This window comes from Heptranchias perlo, chromosome 7 (assembly GCF_035084215.1).
Source record: "Heptranchias perlo isolate sHepPer1 chromosome 7, sHepPer1.hap1, whole genome shotgun sequence".
Lineage (NCBI taxonomy): Eukaryota > Metazoa > Chordata > Chondrichthyes > Hexanchiformes > Hexanchidae > Heptranchias > Heptranchias perlo.
In genome coordinates this window covers 78,559,654-78,580,357 of record NC_090331.1, presented here as the reverse complement: position 1 = coordinate 78,580,357, position 20,704 = coordinate 78,559,654, and the positions used below count along the sequence as shown (strand labels likewise).

The 20,704-nt window shown below is 44.4% G+C and overlaps 1 protein-coding gene across 1 annotated transcript in view; it reads left to right on the top strand.

Moving 5' to 3' along the window:
* LOC137323891 (aryl hydrocarbon receptor-like) overlaps positions 1 to 20,704 on the top strand; it is a 157,473-nt gene that overhangs the window by 110,818 nt on the left and 25,951 nt on the right. Inside the window, exons 3-4 of the mRNA XM_067987937.1 lie at positions 7,820 to 7,941; positions 16,087 to 16,176. Coding sequence (XP_067844038.1) covers positions 7,820 to 7,941; positions 16,087 to 16,176 — 212 coding nt within the window. The remainder of the gene's footprint in view (positions 1 to 7,819; positions 7,942 to 16,086; positions 16,177 to 20,704) is intronic.

Below are 20,704 nucleotides of genomic sequence, written 5' to 3'. Positions count from 1 at the left end.
ACAACAGTTGTAATGTATACCTCTCTCAATATTCATTAACTTGAAAGTCAGTCTGCAGTGAGGCTTTAGCCACCAGCTGTCAGTGCTGTGCCGATACCCACATCAGTAGACACCAGCCTGCCCATTAAAGCAATCAGTCATGAGATGATATGGTAAATCTAGTGTGCAGCACCAAGTGCAGAGGGTATTGTAAATGCAAACACAAAAGTACAGCGATTAAAAAGATTTCAACAAAGTGCAGTTTGCACACAAGAGATTGCTCGGCTTGGAAATATGAGGCCATGCATCTGCTGATGAGAGTTGCATGGAACTATTTGAACCACAAAGACATATCTGTTATGGTTGTTCTCTGCATTCTCTGTACCTAATGATTGCCACTGAAATTGACCTATAATAAATAACAGTTCATTCATAAAACCTGCCCTTGGAGCTGGTTCTCCCCACACCCCACCCCCCCCAACTCCGTTCTTTGTTCTCGACAAGTGGTTGATGCTGACCCCTGTGCCTCCTTCGGTCTACCAGGCAGAGATTGCCCAATTGCTGGCTGGTTTGCAACCACCAGTCCGATTATTGGCCGACTGTCTGGAAATTTCTAAAATGTAAACCAGACACACAAAATCTGATCTTAAAAAAAAATAAGAAATCAGTCAATTTTTTCCACTTAGTGTCTCATAATGTGGTGCCACTAGTTATTAATGTTTTCAGTGAATTATCATCAGCAAAACAAACCTCAGCTCTCAAGCCAGGATTCCCGGCCCCCCACCCCTGCCCCACTACTATCATATTCTGGAGGGCTTTGGATTTGGCAAAGATTAGTAACTCTAACTGGGCTAACCAGGAACGGCTTGCTTCACAAACTCCATTTAAGTGCTGCCGTGTTTGTACCACAATGAACACAATCCTTGGTGAGGCACGACCATTCGTAGTCCTTAGTACAACTTTGATACCCACCACGGTAAAGGGCCTGCAGACAGTCTATCAAGGCTCATGCATAAAGAATAGGTGGTTGGGTGAGATGCCAGAGATATCTATGAAACCGCAAGGAGTCAATGTCCTCAGGAGGTTGAGCGGGAAAACATAACTGAAACAAAATTGCGAATGGAACAATGAGATGTCACATTTTGATTTTAAAACATTTATTTCCAAGAAAGAGGATTATTTTTCTAATTCTTCCTTTGTTTTCTTCTCTTGTCTTCCTCTGCTCCCTCTCATACTTTCTCTTATCTGTCTATCTCCTTTTCAGTGTGTGTGTGTGTGTGTGTGTGTGTGTATCACAGGCATGCAGTGGGCTGGTGACCAGGGTGGTTTTCGTTAACTTTGATGACAAATCATTGTTAAAGAAAAGTAAATCATTTTTGTAAATTAAAAAAGTAATTAAAACTAAATAATTCATATATATAAAAGAAGAATGAGCACAAGCCGATATTATCTGCAAGTAAAACTGCTGTTGGCACTTTCACAGCTTTGCAAGCTAATTGTCCTTTGTGTGCCCGATCCCTTTCTCCATCCTCGACTGTCACTGCCTCCCTTTTCCCCCTTGGTCTGAATATGATATGTGAGGTGCTAGCTGAGACAGGTGCAATCAATGCTGATGATCTACCTCAAGTTGACTGAGATTTTGCATTGCGGTGAATAGTGCCTCATGAACTCAGCGATGCAATTGACCGGGGAGCTTGCAAAGTGCACAAGATGCTAGTGCGTGCTAACAAAATAAGAGCAGCATGTGACCCACTGACTTGCCCTCCAAGCCTGCGCCTTCCTCCAAAGTTGGCAGCCTTTTCCCCTAACATGTTTAAAAGCGGCAGAAGAGCACGCCACTTAATCCACATTTGTGCTCATGCCAGAAGGAAAATATCATCCAACTTGTTTTAAAATGAGACTGCCACCATTCGTTACTAAAAGATTTACAAAATTTAATTAAAAAGAAACAGGAAGAAAGGATATTCTAATCATCGGTGTCATCACCAATCTTATGACTCATATTTAGCTTTTGGATAAACTGCACAACGGATATGCTTTGATGTTGCGTAATACTCTTAATTGATGAACTTCAGTTGCTCTCAGCACCAGTCACATGCCTGTAACCACCAGTATTTCACACGAGTGTTACATAGTTCGACATGGGGCTCTCTCCGGACAAAGTTCGCTTTTCCACACTATCTGGGTCATCGCTGTTGGGTATTTCTCACAGTGCAGGTGGACAGATGAAAACGTTGCACGCCTACGTCTTTATTTTACTGAAATCCTGGTTCAAATTGTTTGCAACCGGTTAATGTCTTATTGGGAGCAAAGGTTGATGCTTCCACTCGGTGTTGCTCTGACCTGGGCCCGCTGAACGTGAGCAAGAGTGACCCAGAGGTAAATATCTTCCTTCAATTTTCGCCTGGTGCTTCCTCACAGTGTTATGGCTGTGAATGCGAGCTTACCAAAGAGCTACACAAACCTCCCCTTTCAAACTAAAAAAAACTATCATGACACTGCATGTCGGCACTGCAGCGCACTGTGCTACACTATGGATTTGGTTCTCAACATGAGGGATTGACAGTCCCCCAGGATGAAGGCAACAGATTTGCCGTGGTATGACATTCCACAACTAATTCGGCAAATTTCTACGCTTGTTGTGTGTTGCGCTGATCCAGAACTTTTAATTTTGCGCAATAAGTCTCGGAGACTGCGAAAGTATCATTTCCTGAGTGATAAATCAACTGGTGTACCTGTGAATGGGATTGGGTCACTTTGCTTTTGATGACACCGATCATTAGAATACCAAGAGGTAAAGTATTAAATGACCTCATATCGTTATTGGACCAATTCTTGATCCCCCAACAGAACTGTGTATTGTTAATACAGGTGCTCCTCGACGGCTGAATGGGGAAATGCATCAACCAGACCAGCAAAGGTCCCACGTTCAATCCCTTATTTGGGCCAGCCTCAAATGGACAACCAATGTTGGACACTGTATATGACCATGGCATCTCAGAGATAGGAAGAGGATTTAAAAAAAAAAGTTAACCAGGATTCCCACTTGTCACAGCCTTCCAGTGATTCCTGCTGGAAAGTGTGTTGGGTGAGCATGGGATTGGCTCGACTGCTGCCCTCTCTACGGGCACTGTCTAAGCTCACTCATGAGGAATGGCAAACTGGGCGAGGTAGCAGAGACCTCATGACAACATAGAACAGTATTCCAGCCCGACCCAGCACCTTCAAGGGAGGTGGGGAGAAAAGTGTGGGGGTGGGGGAAAGAATTGTGACCCCATTACTAATTTTCATGATGTGCAGTTAAGAAAGGTTTGGTATTTAAAACCCTTTGCCCATTTACTAAGATTCGCTTGCTGACGCAGTGCATTCATCTCTCTCTGTCTCATATGTAGACTCGCACAGACTTGTTTGGAAGTAAACTGTGGGTGACCAAACACTTCCCAAAGCTCGGAGAACAATAGCTCATTGAGTCTCACAAAGTAAAATCTTAAGAAAAAAAATCAGAAGCAGCCTGTCTCTTGCTTGTGTGTGGCTTTGTTCCCACTTTCTACCCTAGCCTATGGGTCATGCCTGAAGGACCTAAACTGGAATAGAAAGCAAAGGAACTCGGGCTGCCTCTATTTGTGCTTCCCCTCCCCCCACGTTAAACAGAGCCTCTTTTGCTGGGGCCTGATGCTTCAGCTGGTTTTAATTACTGAAATGAGATTACCTATTACTGTAATGCAGTTTGAAGCCATTTTCTTCAGATTGAAATTTGCAGAGTTTGCTGAATTGTAACAGCACCTTCCTCCCCAAATCCTTTGTTGTTAGGTACAAATTAATAACGGAGGATTTTTTTTTGAGATGAAGGGTAATTAGTTTGGCGGAGGGGAGAAAGAGGCAGCTCACGGTGAGACTTTAGTTCCGAAGTTAAATTCAGGACAGGTGCTAAAACTGATCGTGGAAGACAATGCAAAGCAGCTACTAAATATTTCCAGGGTTTTTATGTAGGTTTATGTTTATGATGCTCAGTTGATGGCCTGGTTTCATGCTAGACCATCAGCCCAGCAGCTGGTGCGTGTATTAATATGGATTCAGCATAGTTTCCTGTTTCCAGCTCAAGGGGTGCCATTATAAAGACCAAAGGCACTCGCGGCCCTCCTCCTCCTCAACTTTGGTCCTCACCAGTCCTGACGCAGCCTGTGTTTATGGGCCTGAATTAGGCACTTGCCAGCTCTAGGATGGTAATGGTGAGTGAGGGAGAGAGAGAAAACGCTATTTGAAAATGAAAAAAATTCTTACCTGCACATGGAGGTATGTTATTATAGTTCTGTGAGAGCGGCCCTTGAGCAGGTGTGTGCTCAGGATTGTGGCTGTTAATAAAATATCAATAAATAGCCCTCTTCCGGTATGTATAGGTCGGAGTTCACGCTGAAAGTGCAGACGATATGCATTGCTGTGTGGTCCCCACCATCTGGCCCAACTTTCTAAAATAAAAATCACGTGGATTTAAACATCTGAAATTACTTCCCCTCCATTTAAAAAAAAAAATCATCCCTTCCTAAAAAACATAACGTATGGAATGCAAAAAAGCCATTTGGCCCTTCACATTTTCTCTCTGCCTTTCCCTCATCCCCTCTCCTGTTTGTCATTCACCAGCAACACAGGAACTATTGTATTCATCACAAGAACATTTGATCATCTCGGTCTAAATAAAACATTTTTAATCCATTCTGGGGATGTGGGCGTCGCTGGCAAGGCCAGCACTTATTGCCCATCCCTAGTTGCCCCTGGGAAGGTGGTGGTGGGCCTTCTTCTTAAACCGCTGTAGTCCATGTTGTGAAGATACTCTTTTATAGTAATGTTAGGTATGGATTTCCAGGATTTTGACCCAGCGACCATGAAGGAATGGCGATATATGTCCAAGTCAGGATGGCCATATAAGACTGTGGGGAATGACCTATCCTCCACTTACTGTCCCCCTGCAAGTTAACATGATTATTATCAGGAACTTTGATATGAGGGATGACGGGTTGATTTGGTCTCTGTACCAACAGAGGAAAATTTGAACTTCTTTTACTCTGTTTGTGGGTTTGAGTGCGACGTTTACTCAAGGGCAATTAGGGATGGGCAATAAATGCTGGCCTCGCCAGCGACGCCCACATCCCATGAACGAATAATAAAAAAACACTAAGTTTGATCACTCTGGTGAAGGTCCTGGGTTCTGAGATAGGAAGAATTCAAGTTGGAAAGCTTTCACCTCATTTGGTAGTAATTTGCTAAAAAGCAGGCAGCTGTTTCAGCTCTGTAATTGTGCTTGTTTCTAGTTTTAAGAATCTACCTGCAGCCTTGCACACAAGAAAAAAGTTGAGAAAGCATGTAGCTAACCGATAGAGGTCACCTAAAGTGGCATCGTTCCCCTTGCTGATGGCACCACCCTCAACAGAGTGGTTCAGTCTCCCTGGTAGACAAGTAGTGACCAGTCACTAGGTAGATACAAAATGGATTGAACAGAAAAATGGTGGGATATATTTGGAAATGAGAAAAGCCAACTCCATAATCTCTACTCTATTACGGGTTATAAGGCCTTTCCAATTTCAAAGCTTCGCCTCCTTAGCTTGACGTTCAGCCTAAACTGGGGCAAACAAGTTGCAATGTTGGGCTGAAAAATTGGTGTCAGAAAAACTCAACCGCACTTCTGACAGTCAGCAATATTGGCAGTAGAGTCGTTTGCCTTGTGGGGGCCCCGTGCAAAGGTTCGGTTTGGGGCTCCTACATCGATAAAGTTGAGACTGTTAAACTTATCAGTGGATCCACTCAGGGCCTCTGAATTGCACGGCCCGAACGCTGCCCCTGAAAATCGGTGTTTCCCATCCCCTATAGCTGCCCAGTGATGGAGTACTATAGCTGCTTGGCAGAGTACAGGGAAAACTCATCTCTTGCTCCTCATCTCAGTACAGTTCAAAGTCATGCAGACCAGTAGAACTGATGAGAATGGTAAATTAGAGACCAGAAACTGCACTTTACAGTGATGTGGCCAGGCTGCCAACGCTCTACAAGATTGTGACTGGAGCAGTACCTCAGACAGGGAGTCATAGCCATAGTTTAAAAGAACTCGATGGGGAGAGAGACTCTGGAGTGTCCCAAAATGTTACAGTTGGTCCTGGGTCAGGCTTTTTTCCCCTTCTTGCTTTTGATGGCTACAGATCAAATCCACTCACAGACCAGTCAATTCTGTGAACCAGAATTTATTCATCAGTTTAAAAAAAATGACGTGGAGAGGCTAAGAGGCTGGAGGAGCCAATTTTACCAGCCATGACGTCGTCCGATGTTCGCCTTCTGTCAATTTAAATATATTGATCATTATTTACACATTTAAAAATGGGAGAATAGAGAGGTTTTATGATTCAAAAGTGCCCAAGCACAGTAAAATCCATGTGTTTGCAAATGGCAACTGAGCAGGTCTTCAGGATGTCTCAGCTTGTTCAAGGTTCAGTCCGGTGTTCACAGATCATCTGCACAGGCTATAAGCTTGAAGTTCAAATGGTTTAAAAATCATTAGGATCTACATTGAGTGCCGTAATTTCGTTTACAGGTGTAACATTCCCACCCCCTCTACCCCTGTTTTATTCCTTTCCCTCTTATACTGAAAGTGTTGTCTCTTATTAGCGTACAGTTCTATCAACCCTGAGATACCTCACTTCAGCAGCCATTTTTCATGGGTCAGCTCAGTTAATGAGTGTTTCCACAGGCTGTAGAACTGGAGAGAACATCATAACTACAGTTGGTCCTGTTCTTATATAGCTTGTGCACGCGTGCACACTCAATCTCACGCACACACTTGCACGCACCCTCTCTCATGCACACACTCTCACGCACGCACGCACACACTCTCACACAGTTGCACAGGATGGATTAGGAGTGGGAACTCTGGCTGATTTCCCCTCCACCCCCACACTGAGGGCAGTTATTGTATCTGCACCACACATACCCCAACCTGAGATCAGCTCACACAGCACAAACTGAAGTTTGAACTTGGTTTTCCTGGCCTATTTGTCTGTACTGCAGCACAATGCACATTCACCCAGCAAGCCATTGGTAAATTCTATAAATTGTTCTTCTTCCAAACCAGAGAATGCTACAGCACAACAACAGGCCATCAGCCCATCTCAATCCACGTGTGCGATCAAGCTTTCGGTCACCTCTTCTATCACTCCCATCGTGGCGAGGCCTCCGTTCCTTTTCATTTTCCCCTCTGTAAATACCTTGGCACATTTTTCTGTGCTGAAGGCGTTACATAAATGCAAATTGATGTTGGTTTGCTCATCGCTCAGGTGCAGACCCAGGGCCGGTTCATTTGTTGTGGAGGTTTTCAGACTTTAATGTGAAAGCAGATCCACGCAATATCGTACAAAAGAACTTTGTAAAGTGGAATTGGAGAGCATAATGTATCATTCGATGAGGAAGCAGCATCGCTGATGCTTGCATTTTTTTAATGCTTGCGATTTGCATGGGAAATTTAACGGCGTAAAATGTCATGTGAATTGTGAACATGATGGAGTTTCTGTAAACTGTAAGACTCATTAATGAATCACAAATATTAATGAACAGACAAACAAGGCTGGAATCATGTAAATTGACTGTTGGGAATCGCTTGATCTGTATCCATTTTCAGAGCAGATTTATTAATCTGCCCTCTCAGAATAAGCCAACGTTTTATTAAAGCAAAACCGATGGTGACCACGGCCTTTACTCAGTAATGTCCTAACTGTTACTAATTTTTTCTTAAAAGAAAAGCGAGCATTGCATTATAATCCTCCTGTTCCTTTTCTAAACCGTCCTTTTGGGATTTTTTTTGCAGCCACTATGAAGAAAAACAAGCCTGGTTGGCTGGCAGACAATCCGGCAAACTTCCGAGGGAATGGACAGCAAAATGTTTGGCCGAACATTCCGATGTTCTCTGAGGGAGACTTATTGCTTGAGGTGAGGAGTAATACAATGCAGTAAAGATGAGGCACCACTGAGGGGATGGAATATTCTGGGAATTGCTAACCATCCCTAAATTTCCATGGTCCCGTGTACTCAGAGGGGTAACCAGGTCGAAAGAGTTGGGAGACATTAGGGGCTTCTCCAGAATTTGGAGCAGGGGAAGAGGGGAACCTAACCTTCCAGGGCAATCCTAGAGTAGTAGGAGGATTTGGCTGTGGAGAAGGAAATGTGGGAATGTATGACATGATTTTGATGTGGATGACAAGACCAGTCATTCACCAAATGCATTCTGCAGTCTACAAATTTTAGAGTGTGGAGGTGGGAGCTGTACTGGGGGAATGATAGGGGTGGCAGTTGGTGAAAGGTCTGGTCGACATGATGGCATTATAGAAACATAGAAAGGTTACAGCATGGAAGGAGGCCATTCGGCCCATTGAGTCCGTGCTGGCTCTGTGCAAGAGCATTCCAGCTAGTCCCACTCCCCTGCCCTTTCCCTGTAGTCCTGCAATTTTTTCCTTTCAAGTACTTAGCCAGTTCCCTTTTGAAAGCTGTGATTGAATCTGCCTCCACCACCCTCTCAGGCAGTGCATTCCAGATCATAACCACTCACTGTGTAAAAAAGTTTTTCCTCATGTCACCTTTGGTTCTTTTGCCAATCACCTTAAATCAATGTCCTCTGGTTCTTGACCCTTCCACCAACGGGAACAGTTTCTCTCTATCTACTCTGTCTAGACCCTTCATGATTTTGAATACCTCTATCAAATCTCCTCGCAACCGTCTCTGTTCCAAGGAAAATAACCCCAGCTTCTCCAATCTATCCACGTAAGTAAAGTCACTCATCCCTGGAATCATTCCAGTAAATCTCTTCTGCACCCTCTCTAAGGCCTTCACATCTTTCCTAAAGTGCGGTGCCCAGAACTGGACACAATATTCCAGTTGTAGCGGAACCAATGTTTTATAAAGGTTCATCATGACTTCCATACTTTTGTACTCTATGCTTCTATTTATAAAGCCCAGGATCCCGTATGCTTTTTTAACCACTTTCTCAACCAGCCCTGCCACCTTCAATGATTTGTGCGCATTTACTCCCAGATCTCTCTGTTCCTGTACCCCTTTTAGAGTTGTGCCCTCTAGTTTATATTGCCTCTCCTCGTTCTTCCTACCGAAATATATCACTTCGCATTTTTCTGCATTAAATTTCATCTGCCACGCGTCCGCCCATGCCACCAGCCTGTCTATATCCTCTTGAAGTCTATCACTATCCTCCTCACTGTTTACTACACTTCCAAGCTTTGTGTCATCTGCAAATTTTGAAATTGCGCCCTGTACACCCAAGTCCAAGTCATTAATATATATCAAGAAAAGCAGTAGTCCCAGCACCGACTCCTGGGGAACACCACTGTACACCTCCCTCCAGTCTGAAAAACAACCATTCACCACTACTCTCTGTTTCCTGTCTCTTAGCCAGTTCTGTGTCCATGTTGCTACTGCCCCCTTTATTCCATGGGCCCTAATCTTGATGATAAGCCTACCATGCGGTACTTTATCAAACGCCTTTTGAAAGTCCATATACACCACATCAACTGCATTGCCCTCATCTACCCTCTCTGTTACCTCATCAAAAAACTCTATCAGGTTAGCTCAACACGATTTGCCTTTAACAAATCCATGCTGGCTTTCCCTAATCAATCCACACTTGTCCAAGTGACTGTTAATTCCGTCCCGGATTATCGTTTTTAATTGTTTCCCCACCACTGAGGTTAAACTGACTGGCCTATAGTTGCTGGGTTTATCTTTACAATCTTTTTTGAACAAGGGTGTAACATTTGCAATTCTCCAGTCCTCTGGCACCACCCCTGCATCTAAAGATGTTTAGAAGATTATGGCCAGTACCTCTGCAATTTCCACCCTTACTTCCCTCAGCAACCTAGGATGCATCCCATCCGGACCAGGTGACATCCAATTTAAGTATAGCTAGCCTTTCTAGTACCTCTTCTTTATCAATTTTTAGCCCATCCAGTATCTCAACTATATCTTCCTTTACTGAGACTCTGGCAGCATCTTCCTCCTTGGTAAAGACAGATGCAAAGTATTCATTTGATACCTCAGCCATCCTCTCTGCCTCCATGAGTAGATATCCTTTATGGTCCCTAATCGGCCCCACCCCTCCTCTTACTACCCGTTTACTGTTTACATGCCTGTAGAAGACTTTTGGATTCCCTTTTATGTTGGCCGCCAGTCTATTCTCATACTCTCTCTTTGCCACTGTTATTTCCTTTTTCACTTCCCCTCTGAACTTTCTGTATTCTGCCTGGTTGTCACTTGTGTTATCAACCTGACATTTGTCATACATCCTTTTTTTCCATTTCATCTCATTCACTATCTCTTTTGTCATCCAAGGAGTTCTGGCTTTAGTTGCCCTACCTTTCTCCCTTGTGGGAATGTGCCTAGACTGTACCTGAACCATCTCCTCCTTAAAAGGCCACCGTCTGTTCAATTACAGTTTTGCCTGCCAGTCTTTGATTCCTGTTTACCCGGGCCAGATTTGTTCTCATTCCATTAAAATTTACCCTCCTCCGATTGAGTATTTTTACTTTAGAGTGGTCCGTATCCTTTCCCATAGCTTTTCTAAACCTTATGATACCATGATCACTGCTCCCTAAATGCTCCGCCACCGATGCTTGCTCCACTTGGCCCACCTCATTCCCTAGAACCAAGTCCAGCATTGCCTCCTTCCTCGTTGCGCCAGAAACGTACTGGTTAAGAAAGTTATCCTGAACACATTTCAAAAATTCCTCCCTCTCTTTGCCCCTTATAATATTATTGTTATCCCAGTCTATATTAGGATAGTTGAAGTCCCCAGTTATCACTACTCTATAGCTTTTGCACCTCTCTGTAATTTCCCTGCAAATTTGCTTCTCTATATCCTTCCCACTATTGGTGGCCTATGGAGTACATCCAGTAGTGTAATGGCACCTCTTTTATTTCTTAACTCTAACCAAATAGATTCTGTCCTTGACCCCTCCAGGACATCTTCTCTCTCCAGTACTGCAATATTCTCCTTAATCAATACTGCCAACCCCCCTCCTTTCTTTCCTTCCCCATCTTTCCTGAACAACTTGTATCCAGGAATATTTAGTACCCAATCATGTCCTTTTTTGAGCCAGGTCTCCGTTATTGCCACGACATTGTGTTCCCATGTGACTATTTGCGCCTGCAGCTCACCAACCTTGTTTACCACGCTTCGTGCATTTACATACATGCACTGCAAACCAGTCTTAGACTTTCTTGTACTCTCTTAGTCTGATCCCACCCAATACTGTACTATTACTTGCTCTAGTGCCGATCCTTTGTGCCCCTTGTTTCTCCTTTCGATTGCTACATCCTGGTGTCCATCCCCCTGCCAAATTAGTTTAAACCCCCGACAGCACTAGCAAATCTCCTCACAAGGACATTGATCCCAGATCCGTTGATGTGCAACCCGTCTGGCCTGTGACAGGTCCCACTTTCCCCAGAACTGGTCCCAATGCCTCAGGAATCTAAAGCCCTCCCTCCTGCACCATCTCTCCAGCCACGCATTCATCTGCTCTTTCCTCCTATTTCTATACTCATTAACGCGTGGCACCAGGAGTAATCCAGAGATTACTACCCTTGAGGTCCTGCTTCTTAATCTCTTTCCTAACTCCTTAAAATCTTCCTACAGGACATCATTCCTCTTTCTACCTATGTCGTTGGTACTGATATGGACCACGACCTCTGGCTGTTTACCTCCCCTCCCCCCCGCAAGAATGTTCTGCAGCCGCTCAGTGACATCCTTGACCCTGGCACCAGGTAGGCAACATACACTCTGGAATCACGCCTGTGGCCGCAGAAACGCCTGTCTGCTCCCCTAACTATAGAATCCCCTATCAGTATTGCTCTCCTGACCTTCCTCCTTTCTCCTCCCCCCTTGTACAGCTGTGCCATCCATGGTGCTGTGGACTTGGCTCTGGCTCTGTCTGCACTCCCCAGAGGGACCCTCTCCCTTACCAATGGTGAGAGAGTGAGATGCACTCAGGGGACTCCTGCACTACCTGCCTGGTCCTCCTTGTCTGTCTGGCAGAAGGAAGGGAGCTGATTAGTAGGTCAACAGGAGTAGTGCTGTCATGATGGGTGGAGGCCAGAACAGAGGAAGTTGGGAATTAAAGAGAGTGTTGTGAGGCGGGGGGGGGTGGGGGTGGAGTTTTTTTTTCCAGAGTTGGAGGACGGTTGAGACTGCGAGCTTCTTTCATTTTATGTCCCTTTAACTAAGGAATACTGCGACTAGGGCACTTCAAAACAAACCTGCAATGCCAAGTTAATATTGACTTGCTGACCACTGGAGGGGTTCTTCACTTAATTGCCTTGTTGCATCTGGAGCTCCCGTAAAAGTTTGTATTGTATGCAGCTTCTTTTTAAGTCGCCTCTTTCTCTTAGCTCTTTCTGTTCTGCTATAATCTTGTAAATTCTTTAGTTACAGTTGCTTTTCTGCTGAATTAGCAGATAATAATCAGCTAATTTACATTCCACATAAAAGTACTTTTCGGAGAAAGGAAAAGAAAACATTTTTGATAAAAATGCCAACCAAAGTTAATTATAGAGGCCTGTATTAAAAATATACTGCAAAACAAAAAAAAACTTTGCCGGGGGATGGTGGGGGGAGGGGAGTGGGTGGTAATGCTGTCCTTTAAGAGCTGCATCCCTCATGATGCCGCTCTTGGGCTCAATTCCGATGGGCAAAGCAAGCATCCAGCAAATCCTGCCCTAAGTCAATGGAAAATTTCAGTGCATTACGTTATTTAAAAGAAACTGTTGTTTTTCATGCGAGTACTTTAGGCCGTGGGTTAAAATGTCTCCCAGAAAGTTGCACTTGCTGTGAAAGTGGCACAGATCGGAGTGTAGAGTGCTCAGCCACATTTTCCCATTTTGCCCATCACCCGCTCTGCTCTTGCACCAACAATATTGAAGACCAAAAAAGCTACCTTCAGGTTCCAGCACACAGGAGGGTGGTGGCTGAAGGTACCAGTGGTGGCTTTTTGGCATTCGTGGGGTGGGGGGGGGGGGGGGCGGTGGGGAGAGGGATGGGGGGCTGGTAAGTGCCAAGTAGGCTAGACTCAGAAGAGTTCAGGATATGTGCTGGAAGTTGGGGCTGGAGAAGATTGCAGAGGTAGGGTGGAGCAAGGCCATGGAGGACCCTTTTTCCTTACATTATAGCAGATCTGCATGTATTCTCCTGATGTTGAGCTTGAAATATTCTTAAATGTGAATTCCATCTGGTTCTGCTGTCTTACAAATATTCAAGCTCTAGGATTTAATAGCTGTCCGATGATTAATCTCCAAGGTTACTAATTTGCAGTTTTCACCAAAAAGTGAATGGAATCAAAGAATATGATGACCAAAATCCATGGAATAGAAATGGAGTTTTTTTTCATTTACTCACTATAAACCTATGGCCTAATTATAAATGGGCAGAGCAGCAGAATGCAATTCCCGAATCTTCGGTGAAAATCCCATTATCCCACACAATGAAAATGATAGCCCTGCTAAGTTCTTACTTATTGTAACAACTGAAACATCTGCTAGACCTTCATCTACTGCAATGGTTGTACCACCATTTTTTGTAGTAATAATTGTGTGTTGGAGAAGAAAAAATCTCTTTAACATTCCCGTCATTTTAACTTTTTCTCCCAGTGCCACAGAATATTAGGTCTGCCATTTTTATTCGGGCTATGGGGGGTGGGGGGGTTGAGTTTGCAGCCATCCTATGCAAGAAGCATTGGCATTTACCACTGCTAACCTGGAGGGACCTTTCCCCAATATCAGGGAAGGGAACGTGGCCAGAATCTGTCATGAAGGCAACTTAGTAACTCCACACGTGCACGGTCATGGATGTGCAGTTGCTTTGAAGTTGCATTCGTGAGTGCACAAACCAGACGCCGTTCCTTTGTTGTTGGTCTCGCTCTGCAGTATAAATAGGGTTGGGGGGGGGGGAATTTGGCACTTAAATAGGGTATCGGTTAATGGCGCTGGAGAGGGGACTTGGGGGTGAAGGTGGGTGGGGGAAGTAGCAAACAGTTTAAGACTCTTTTATACAATAGGTAGCGGGGAGAGCAGCTTTCAAACTGAGGCCCCTGATCTCTGTGTGCCACTCCCTTCTATATATCTCTGCTTCTTGACAGTATTCCAAATGAAGACTGGTTGGATAGTGGGATTGATGGGCTGAAGGGAGGGAATCCAGTGCCATGCATTTAGATTTAAGTAGCGACCCCACGGCTATGAGAGAAGTGTGACTCTCCAATGCCATCAAGTCCTGGGACTTGCCCTGCTCAATATTCCAGAATGCCATCAAAGGAGGGAGAACCCTGTGTCTGCCATTTATGGGACTCTTATCAGCATCAAGTGCCGTTAATGTTTAATGCATCCTGCGGAGTGTGGAACCTGAGCTTTTTAAATGGGACCAACAATAGACTGGGTCAAGAAGGTCTAATTATCTTGGCAGTGATTGAAAGTTTAATGGTGCCTCCCATTACTTAAACTGCTTCAGAGAGCTGAGAGCGCATTGTTTGGAGGGAAAAGGCTCCCTTGCGTGACTTGGGGCTGTATTTACATTATTTGCTGGCAATTTCTTCTCATATTGGAGCAGCAATAGAACAAAGCAGTCATTAATTGTGAGGGATGTTTACCAGCACTAATAGCGTTGCACAGGGGGAAATGTATTGTGCTTTTATAGAATGTGGTATGTTTTGAAAAAAAATTTAGACTGGATTACCCTGTGTGATTAGCCAGGGAAATAAGATAAGTTGGCAAAAATAGAGATTCCGTTTCGCTGTTATAAGTAGAAAACTGGAGGCGTTTGCAGGGTCTGGCGAGGATATCAGGACTGTAGATGGGCACTGTGATTCGTTATAACCTTATAAGCGCTTTTTAATTTTAAAAAAATGGCCAGTTCTTTTGCCATCAGCTGCAGTCAACCCGTCTGGCTTACCACCTTCTGGCAGCACGGAGAATCTGCTTTTTGTACCAGCAGAGCTGTCACCAGAGTCATTGGCGCCAGGTGGGGAACGATGTCTGGGGCCTGCTGTAGCTCCATGCTCCAAAACCAGTGCTCCATTGGGAAAGCACCTTTTACAGTCACCCTCCTGGGTGAATGAAATAGCCCAAGTTATTCCATTCCCCAGAGCCTTGGTGAGCACAAGATTGACTATAGATGAATGTAGCAATGGATGCCTCTTGATTTAATGAGTAGTCACTAGACATTTTGAGTTGCACCAATTTCAGTTATTGATTTTAAAACTGAAAATTCAGTCATTATATGAAAAATCAGGCAGCAGTCAAGAAAAATTCTCTTTCATATTAAGAGGCATTTTATATTTCAGGATGGTTTCCAGCCACCACAACTTCATTCCTGCCACATGGGTTCATTCTCTCTCTCTCTCTCTGTCTCCTGTCTATAAGGGACCTAAGTGAAATGATTTGGGCTCTCTCGACCCAGTTTCTAGTGGCTGTGGTTCCATAGTACAAAATCACTCAATAAATCTGGCACAGACTGGCATTAAATTGGCAATCTCTCTCAAGCAAATTATAAGTATGGCTGATGTGAAAAATGGAAATGTCATGATGGTGCAGTAGGGGGGAACTCATCTTCAGTTGAGGCACAGCATATGGAGCTTTGCTTTGCATTTAACCAACTGACCCTGGCCCTAACTTGGGAGTGCTTGGTGCTGACAGGCAGGCAAAATTGGAGATGTGTTCCATTCCCAATTCTAATGTTTTTCATTGATAAGTTGAAAAAAATCACCCAAAGTTAATAGGTCCTTTGGTGTTACAAAAAAAAATAACCGAGTGGGTGAAAGCGGGGTTGCTGGGTATGTTGGAGGTGGTGCGTTTTAAAGATATCCTGTAAACTTTTAAATTGGGGTTAAAGTAATTGCAGTTAAATGTTAACTGGGATCTTTGCAGTCAGCAGGGCTCAATATTGTTCCACATTGGCCAATCAGGCTGAACCTTGCAGTTGATGAAGTTGACTTCCTGAGATCCAGGTTATTAATGGAGGTGGTGTAAGGTGCTGCTTTCCATGTCATCACATTGCTGATATTTATGTTTCTTTATCCTGTTTTCTAGGCTCTGAATGGCTTTATTCTGGTTATCACCGCTGAAGGATACGTGTTCTACACGTCTTCCACCATTCAGGATTACCTTGGCTTCCACCAGGTGAGTCTGAGTTCTCCTTAATTGAAAGAGTCTCACCATAAAAACTCCCATTAAAGATCATACTGTTAGAGGGACTGGGCAGTGCAATAGGTTAGACGCTGGCCTTTCACATTTAGAACCTGGGATCAAATCCAATTCAGACCGAGGGGGTGACAATCATTGTCTTCTGGCTGGAAGGGTCCAAGAATTAGTTTGGCAGTATCAGCCCACAGTTTCTAGTGGGCAGGGGTCAACAGCACAAAACATCTCCTAATTCAGCACCTGTTTTTGTTGAAGGGTCCCACTCACAACATGAACTTATCTATTCTCTTCCAGATGTTGATTGACCTGCTGTGTCTATCTCTTTTAAACACCTCAATCGATTCTGCATCTCTGGCTTTCTGGGGCGATGTGTTCCACATTCTTGTGAAGGCATTTTTGTGGCCTCACTTTCTGCTGGCTTATTTTGAGATTTTCTTCCCTCTTTCTGGATTCCCCTACTAAAAGGAAGAGTTGTTGCCTTTATTATTTTAACCACCTCAATCGGATGCCATCAGTTTGATTTGGGTTACAACTTGGGCTCATGGTGCAAAACTCAAGCAAAATACTGCGGATGCTGGAAATCTGAAATAAAAACAGAAAATTCTGGAAACACTCAGCAAGTCAGGCAGCATCTGTGGAGAGAGAAACAGAGTTAAGGTTTCAGGTCAAAGACCTTTCGTCAGAACTGGAAGAAGTTGAAGATTAAACACTTTTTAAGCAAGTACAGAGCCAGGGAAAGCGGGGTGGGGGGGGCAGGGGGCGAGGAAGGGGAGAAAAGAACAAAAGGGAAGGTCTGTGATAAGGTGGAGGGCAGGAGTGATTAAATGACAAAAGGGATGATGGTGCAAGGCAAGGAAGGTGGTGATGGACAAGTAAAGAAACAAAAGATGGGCCCAGAGTAGCTGTAATGGCAACATCAGAACCATTACCAGCACCTGTCGAAAAAATGGAAGCAGTGGTTATGATCTGAAGTTATTGAAATCAATGTTGAGTCCAGAAGGTTTAAAGAGCCTCATTGAAAGATGAGGTGCTGTTCCTCGAGCTTCCGTTGAGCTTCATTCGTACACTGTTTGACTTTAAACATTAACTCTATTTCTTTCTCCACAGATGCTGCCTGACTTGCTGAGTATTGTCAGCATTTTGTCTTTTTATTTAAGTTTATTTTGCAGTGTGTGTTACTCTTCTGTAAGGAATGCTGGAGGCTTTGCACTCTATTTTCTCCCCTCACATTTCCACCCTTAGGCCATACACTTAGGCAGTCGGCCTGCTCCCAGGCCAACATCCCAGTCTGTTCCCTGGATATTATGAGTACCACACTTTGCTGGATGGAACCGTGTGAGACTCTTCTGCTGGGGACATCTTTCCCCAGTGGACAATGTCTGACTTCTCTTCAGCACTTTCCCATGCAGCTGAAATCCAGAGCTCAGCATAGTGGGGGAATCAAAACTATTCCTCCATCCTTGCATATTGGCTCTTGAACATGCAGTTTCTGGATCTACCAAGCGTCTACCATGAGACCCTATCGTTTCAACAGAGATTTAGGGGTTCATATACACAGATCACTAAAATGTAGTGGTCAGGTATAAAAAATAATCAAAAAGGTTAACGGATCAGCCTTTATATCTGGAGGGCTAGAATATAAAGGTGAGGAAGTTTTGCTACAGCTATACAGCTACTGCTTAGACCACATCTGGAGTACTGTGTACAGTTCTGGGCATATATCGGCCTTGGAAGGAATGCAGCACAGATTCAACAGAATGTTACCAGCGCTCCAAGGGTTAAATTATGAGGGGAGATTACATAAACTAGGCTTGTATTCCCTGCAATATAGGAGATTATGGGGTGACAATTGAGGTTTTTAGGATTTTAAAAGGAATTGATCGGGTAGATGGAAACTTTTTCTACTGCTGGGGGAGTCTAGGACAAGATTAAAATCAGAGCCAAGCCATTCGGGAGAGAAGTTAGGAAACATTTCTTTATGCCAAGGGTGGTAGAAGTATGGAACTCTTTTTCACATAAAGCAGTGGCACAATTAATGGCAAAAGCTAGCTCAATCAATAATTTTAAACCTGAGATCGATAGGTTTTTGCCAGACGTAGGTATTAAGGGATATGGAATCAAGGCAGGTAAATGGAGTTAGAATACAGGTCAGCCAAGATCTCACTGGTGGAACAGAATTGAGGGGCTGAATGGCCTACTCCTGTTCTTATGTTCTAACATGGTCATTCTGCAACAGATGAAAGCAAAAAAAGGTTGTAAGTCCTACAGCAAGGCAGGCTGTGAAGCAAGAGAGAGGAAAAATGAGCGAAACATCTGAGGATGGGAAAGAAGGCAACTGTATTGATATCATCTTCTCATCCCCTGCAGCCCATGTGCCAGGCACAGCTTGCTGCCTGCAACTATGTCTGTGTTTTTGATGCAAATCAGTGCCTCAAGTCCAGGGTTCACAACGGATAATCTCACACTAGGACTTATCCAATGTTGGCAGCTCTGGTAATGTGCCCTCAGCACAGTGTAAATTATATTAAGGTCAGGTTTGTAAGAGGCCTAAAATCATTCCAAAAGACAGACTTTACAAATGGTGGTGGGGGAGGGGGAATGTTGAATATAAATTAAGAATTGCTCCCTGGAGTAAGGGAAAAAAAATCTAATGTGTAAAAAGCCTTGTTTTGTAACAGTTATCTGCTGTGTGTCTGCAGTGAAGCATTGTATATGTGTACTGTATCTCTGAAAAATGGTGCCTGGATCAGTATTTTAATACAGAACTAGGGAACTGAAGTGTTTATTGACACCTCGACTGAAGCAGGTCTCCACGCTCCCCCCCGCCCCCCCGCCCAGCTTAAGGAGCTAAATTCCAGGATGTTACTTGAGAATTAGAGGGAAAAGTATTAGGGTTTGAAAGATGGGGTCAGTGGGAAGCCTGAAGGGGGGTCATGCATTGCAGCAAGTTGATCCTTTTGAAGCAGTCATATTGGGCTCGTACATTCATCAACAACTTGTAGTTATCACCTTTAATGTAGAAACAAATGTTGCAAGGCGTTTCTCCCAAAGCATAAAGAAAAAAACTCTGTTGAAGAGCTGGATTTTAAGGTGTCTTAAAGAAGGAGAGCGAGATGGAGAGGCAGAGGGGTTTAAGGAGGGAATTCCAGAGCATGGGGCCTGGGCGGCTGAAGGCGTGAACACCAATGGTTGGCTGGAGGGAAGGGGGGATGCACAAGAAGCCAAAGTCAGAGGAATGGAGTGTTAAGGTGGGGAGGCGCGAACAGTCTGGTTCAGCCTGAGACAGTGGCTGGGTTAGGGGATCAAATCGGTGGCAAGGTTACGGAATTTGTAGCGGGGCGAAGACGATGACTTCAGTCTTCCTAATGTCTAGCTGGAGGAAATTGCAGCTCATCCAAAGCTGATGTCAGACAGGCCATCTGACAACATAGAGCCAGTAGGGGGATCGAGACAAATGCTATATAGAGGTAGAGCTGATTGTTCCCAGCATGCAATGTGGAAGCTGACCCCATGTTGGCAAATGGTCAGCAAGAGGCATCTTGTAGGTATGGGGCCAAGGATAGATCGTTGGGGGACATCGGAGGTAATGGGGCTAGAAGAGAAGCCATTGCTGGTGATTGGATAGGTAAGAGTGGAACTGAGCGAGGGGAGTCGCACTGAGCTGGATTATGGAGGAGAGGCATTGCAGGAGGTTGGTATGGTTGACCATGTCAATGGCTGCAGAGGGGTCAAGGAGGGATAATGCTCCATGGTCACAGTCACAGCTTTTTTGATAAAATCCAGCACATACTGATGGGATGAAAGTCTCTTGTCTCTATTGACTAAAAGAGCTCTATGCAAAATTAGTTGCGGACAGACTAAACCCGTTTCTCGTTGCCAAGTCTACAGTACAAAACCATCCATAATTCAGCACTGGTTGGCATTCTGTTGGCAATCTCACTCAACGAGACCACAAAGAAGTCTAATATAGGAAATGGAAATGCCGCATTGGTGCAGTTTGGGCTATTGGACAGTGCAGAAGGAGCTATGTGATCTATGTTATATTTGATGAGGCAGTGCTTGATGGCAGTATGGAGGAAGCTTTACTTTGTGACTAACCTATGCTGTACCTGACATGGAGCTGGTTGGGGCAGCGTAAGGGGAGCTTTACTGTGTATCTAACCTGTACTGTACCTGACATGGAGCTGGTTGGGGCAGTGTAAGGGGAGCTTTACTCTATGTCTAACCGGTGCTGTGCCTGATGCAGGGGTGATTGAAGGGGCAGTGTTGGACCGGGGAGCTATACTCTGTATCTAACGTGTGAAGCTTGTGGATGAAAATCATGAAAGATCAGATTTCTGAGGACAAGGCAGGAAGGAATTGCAGAGCCTCTTCCCCTGTTTACCTTCTGTGTGACGCAAGCAGAGATGCTTCCCATGTGCACAGTTTATATTTCGGAATACTTTGCGGTTTTGGCAACTGGACATCAGTTTTCTTCCAATGCACTTAGGGGCCGAGGAGAAACAGT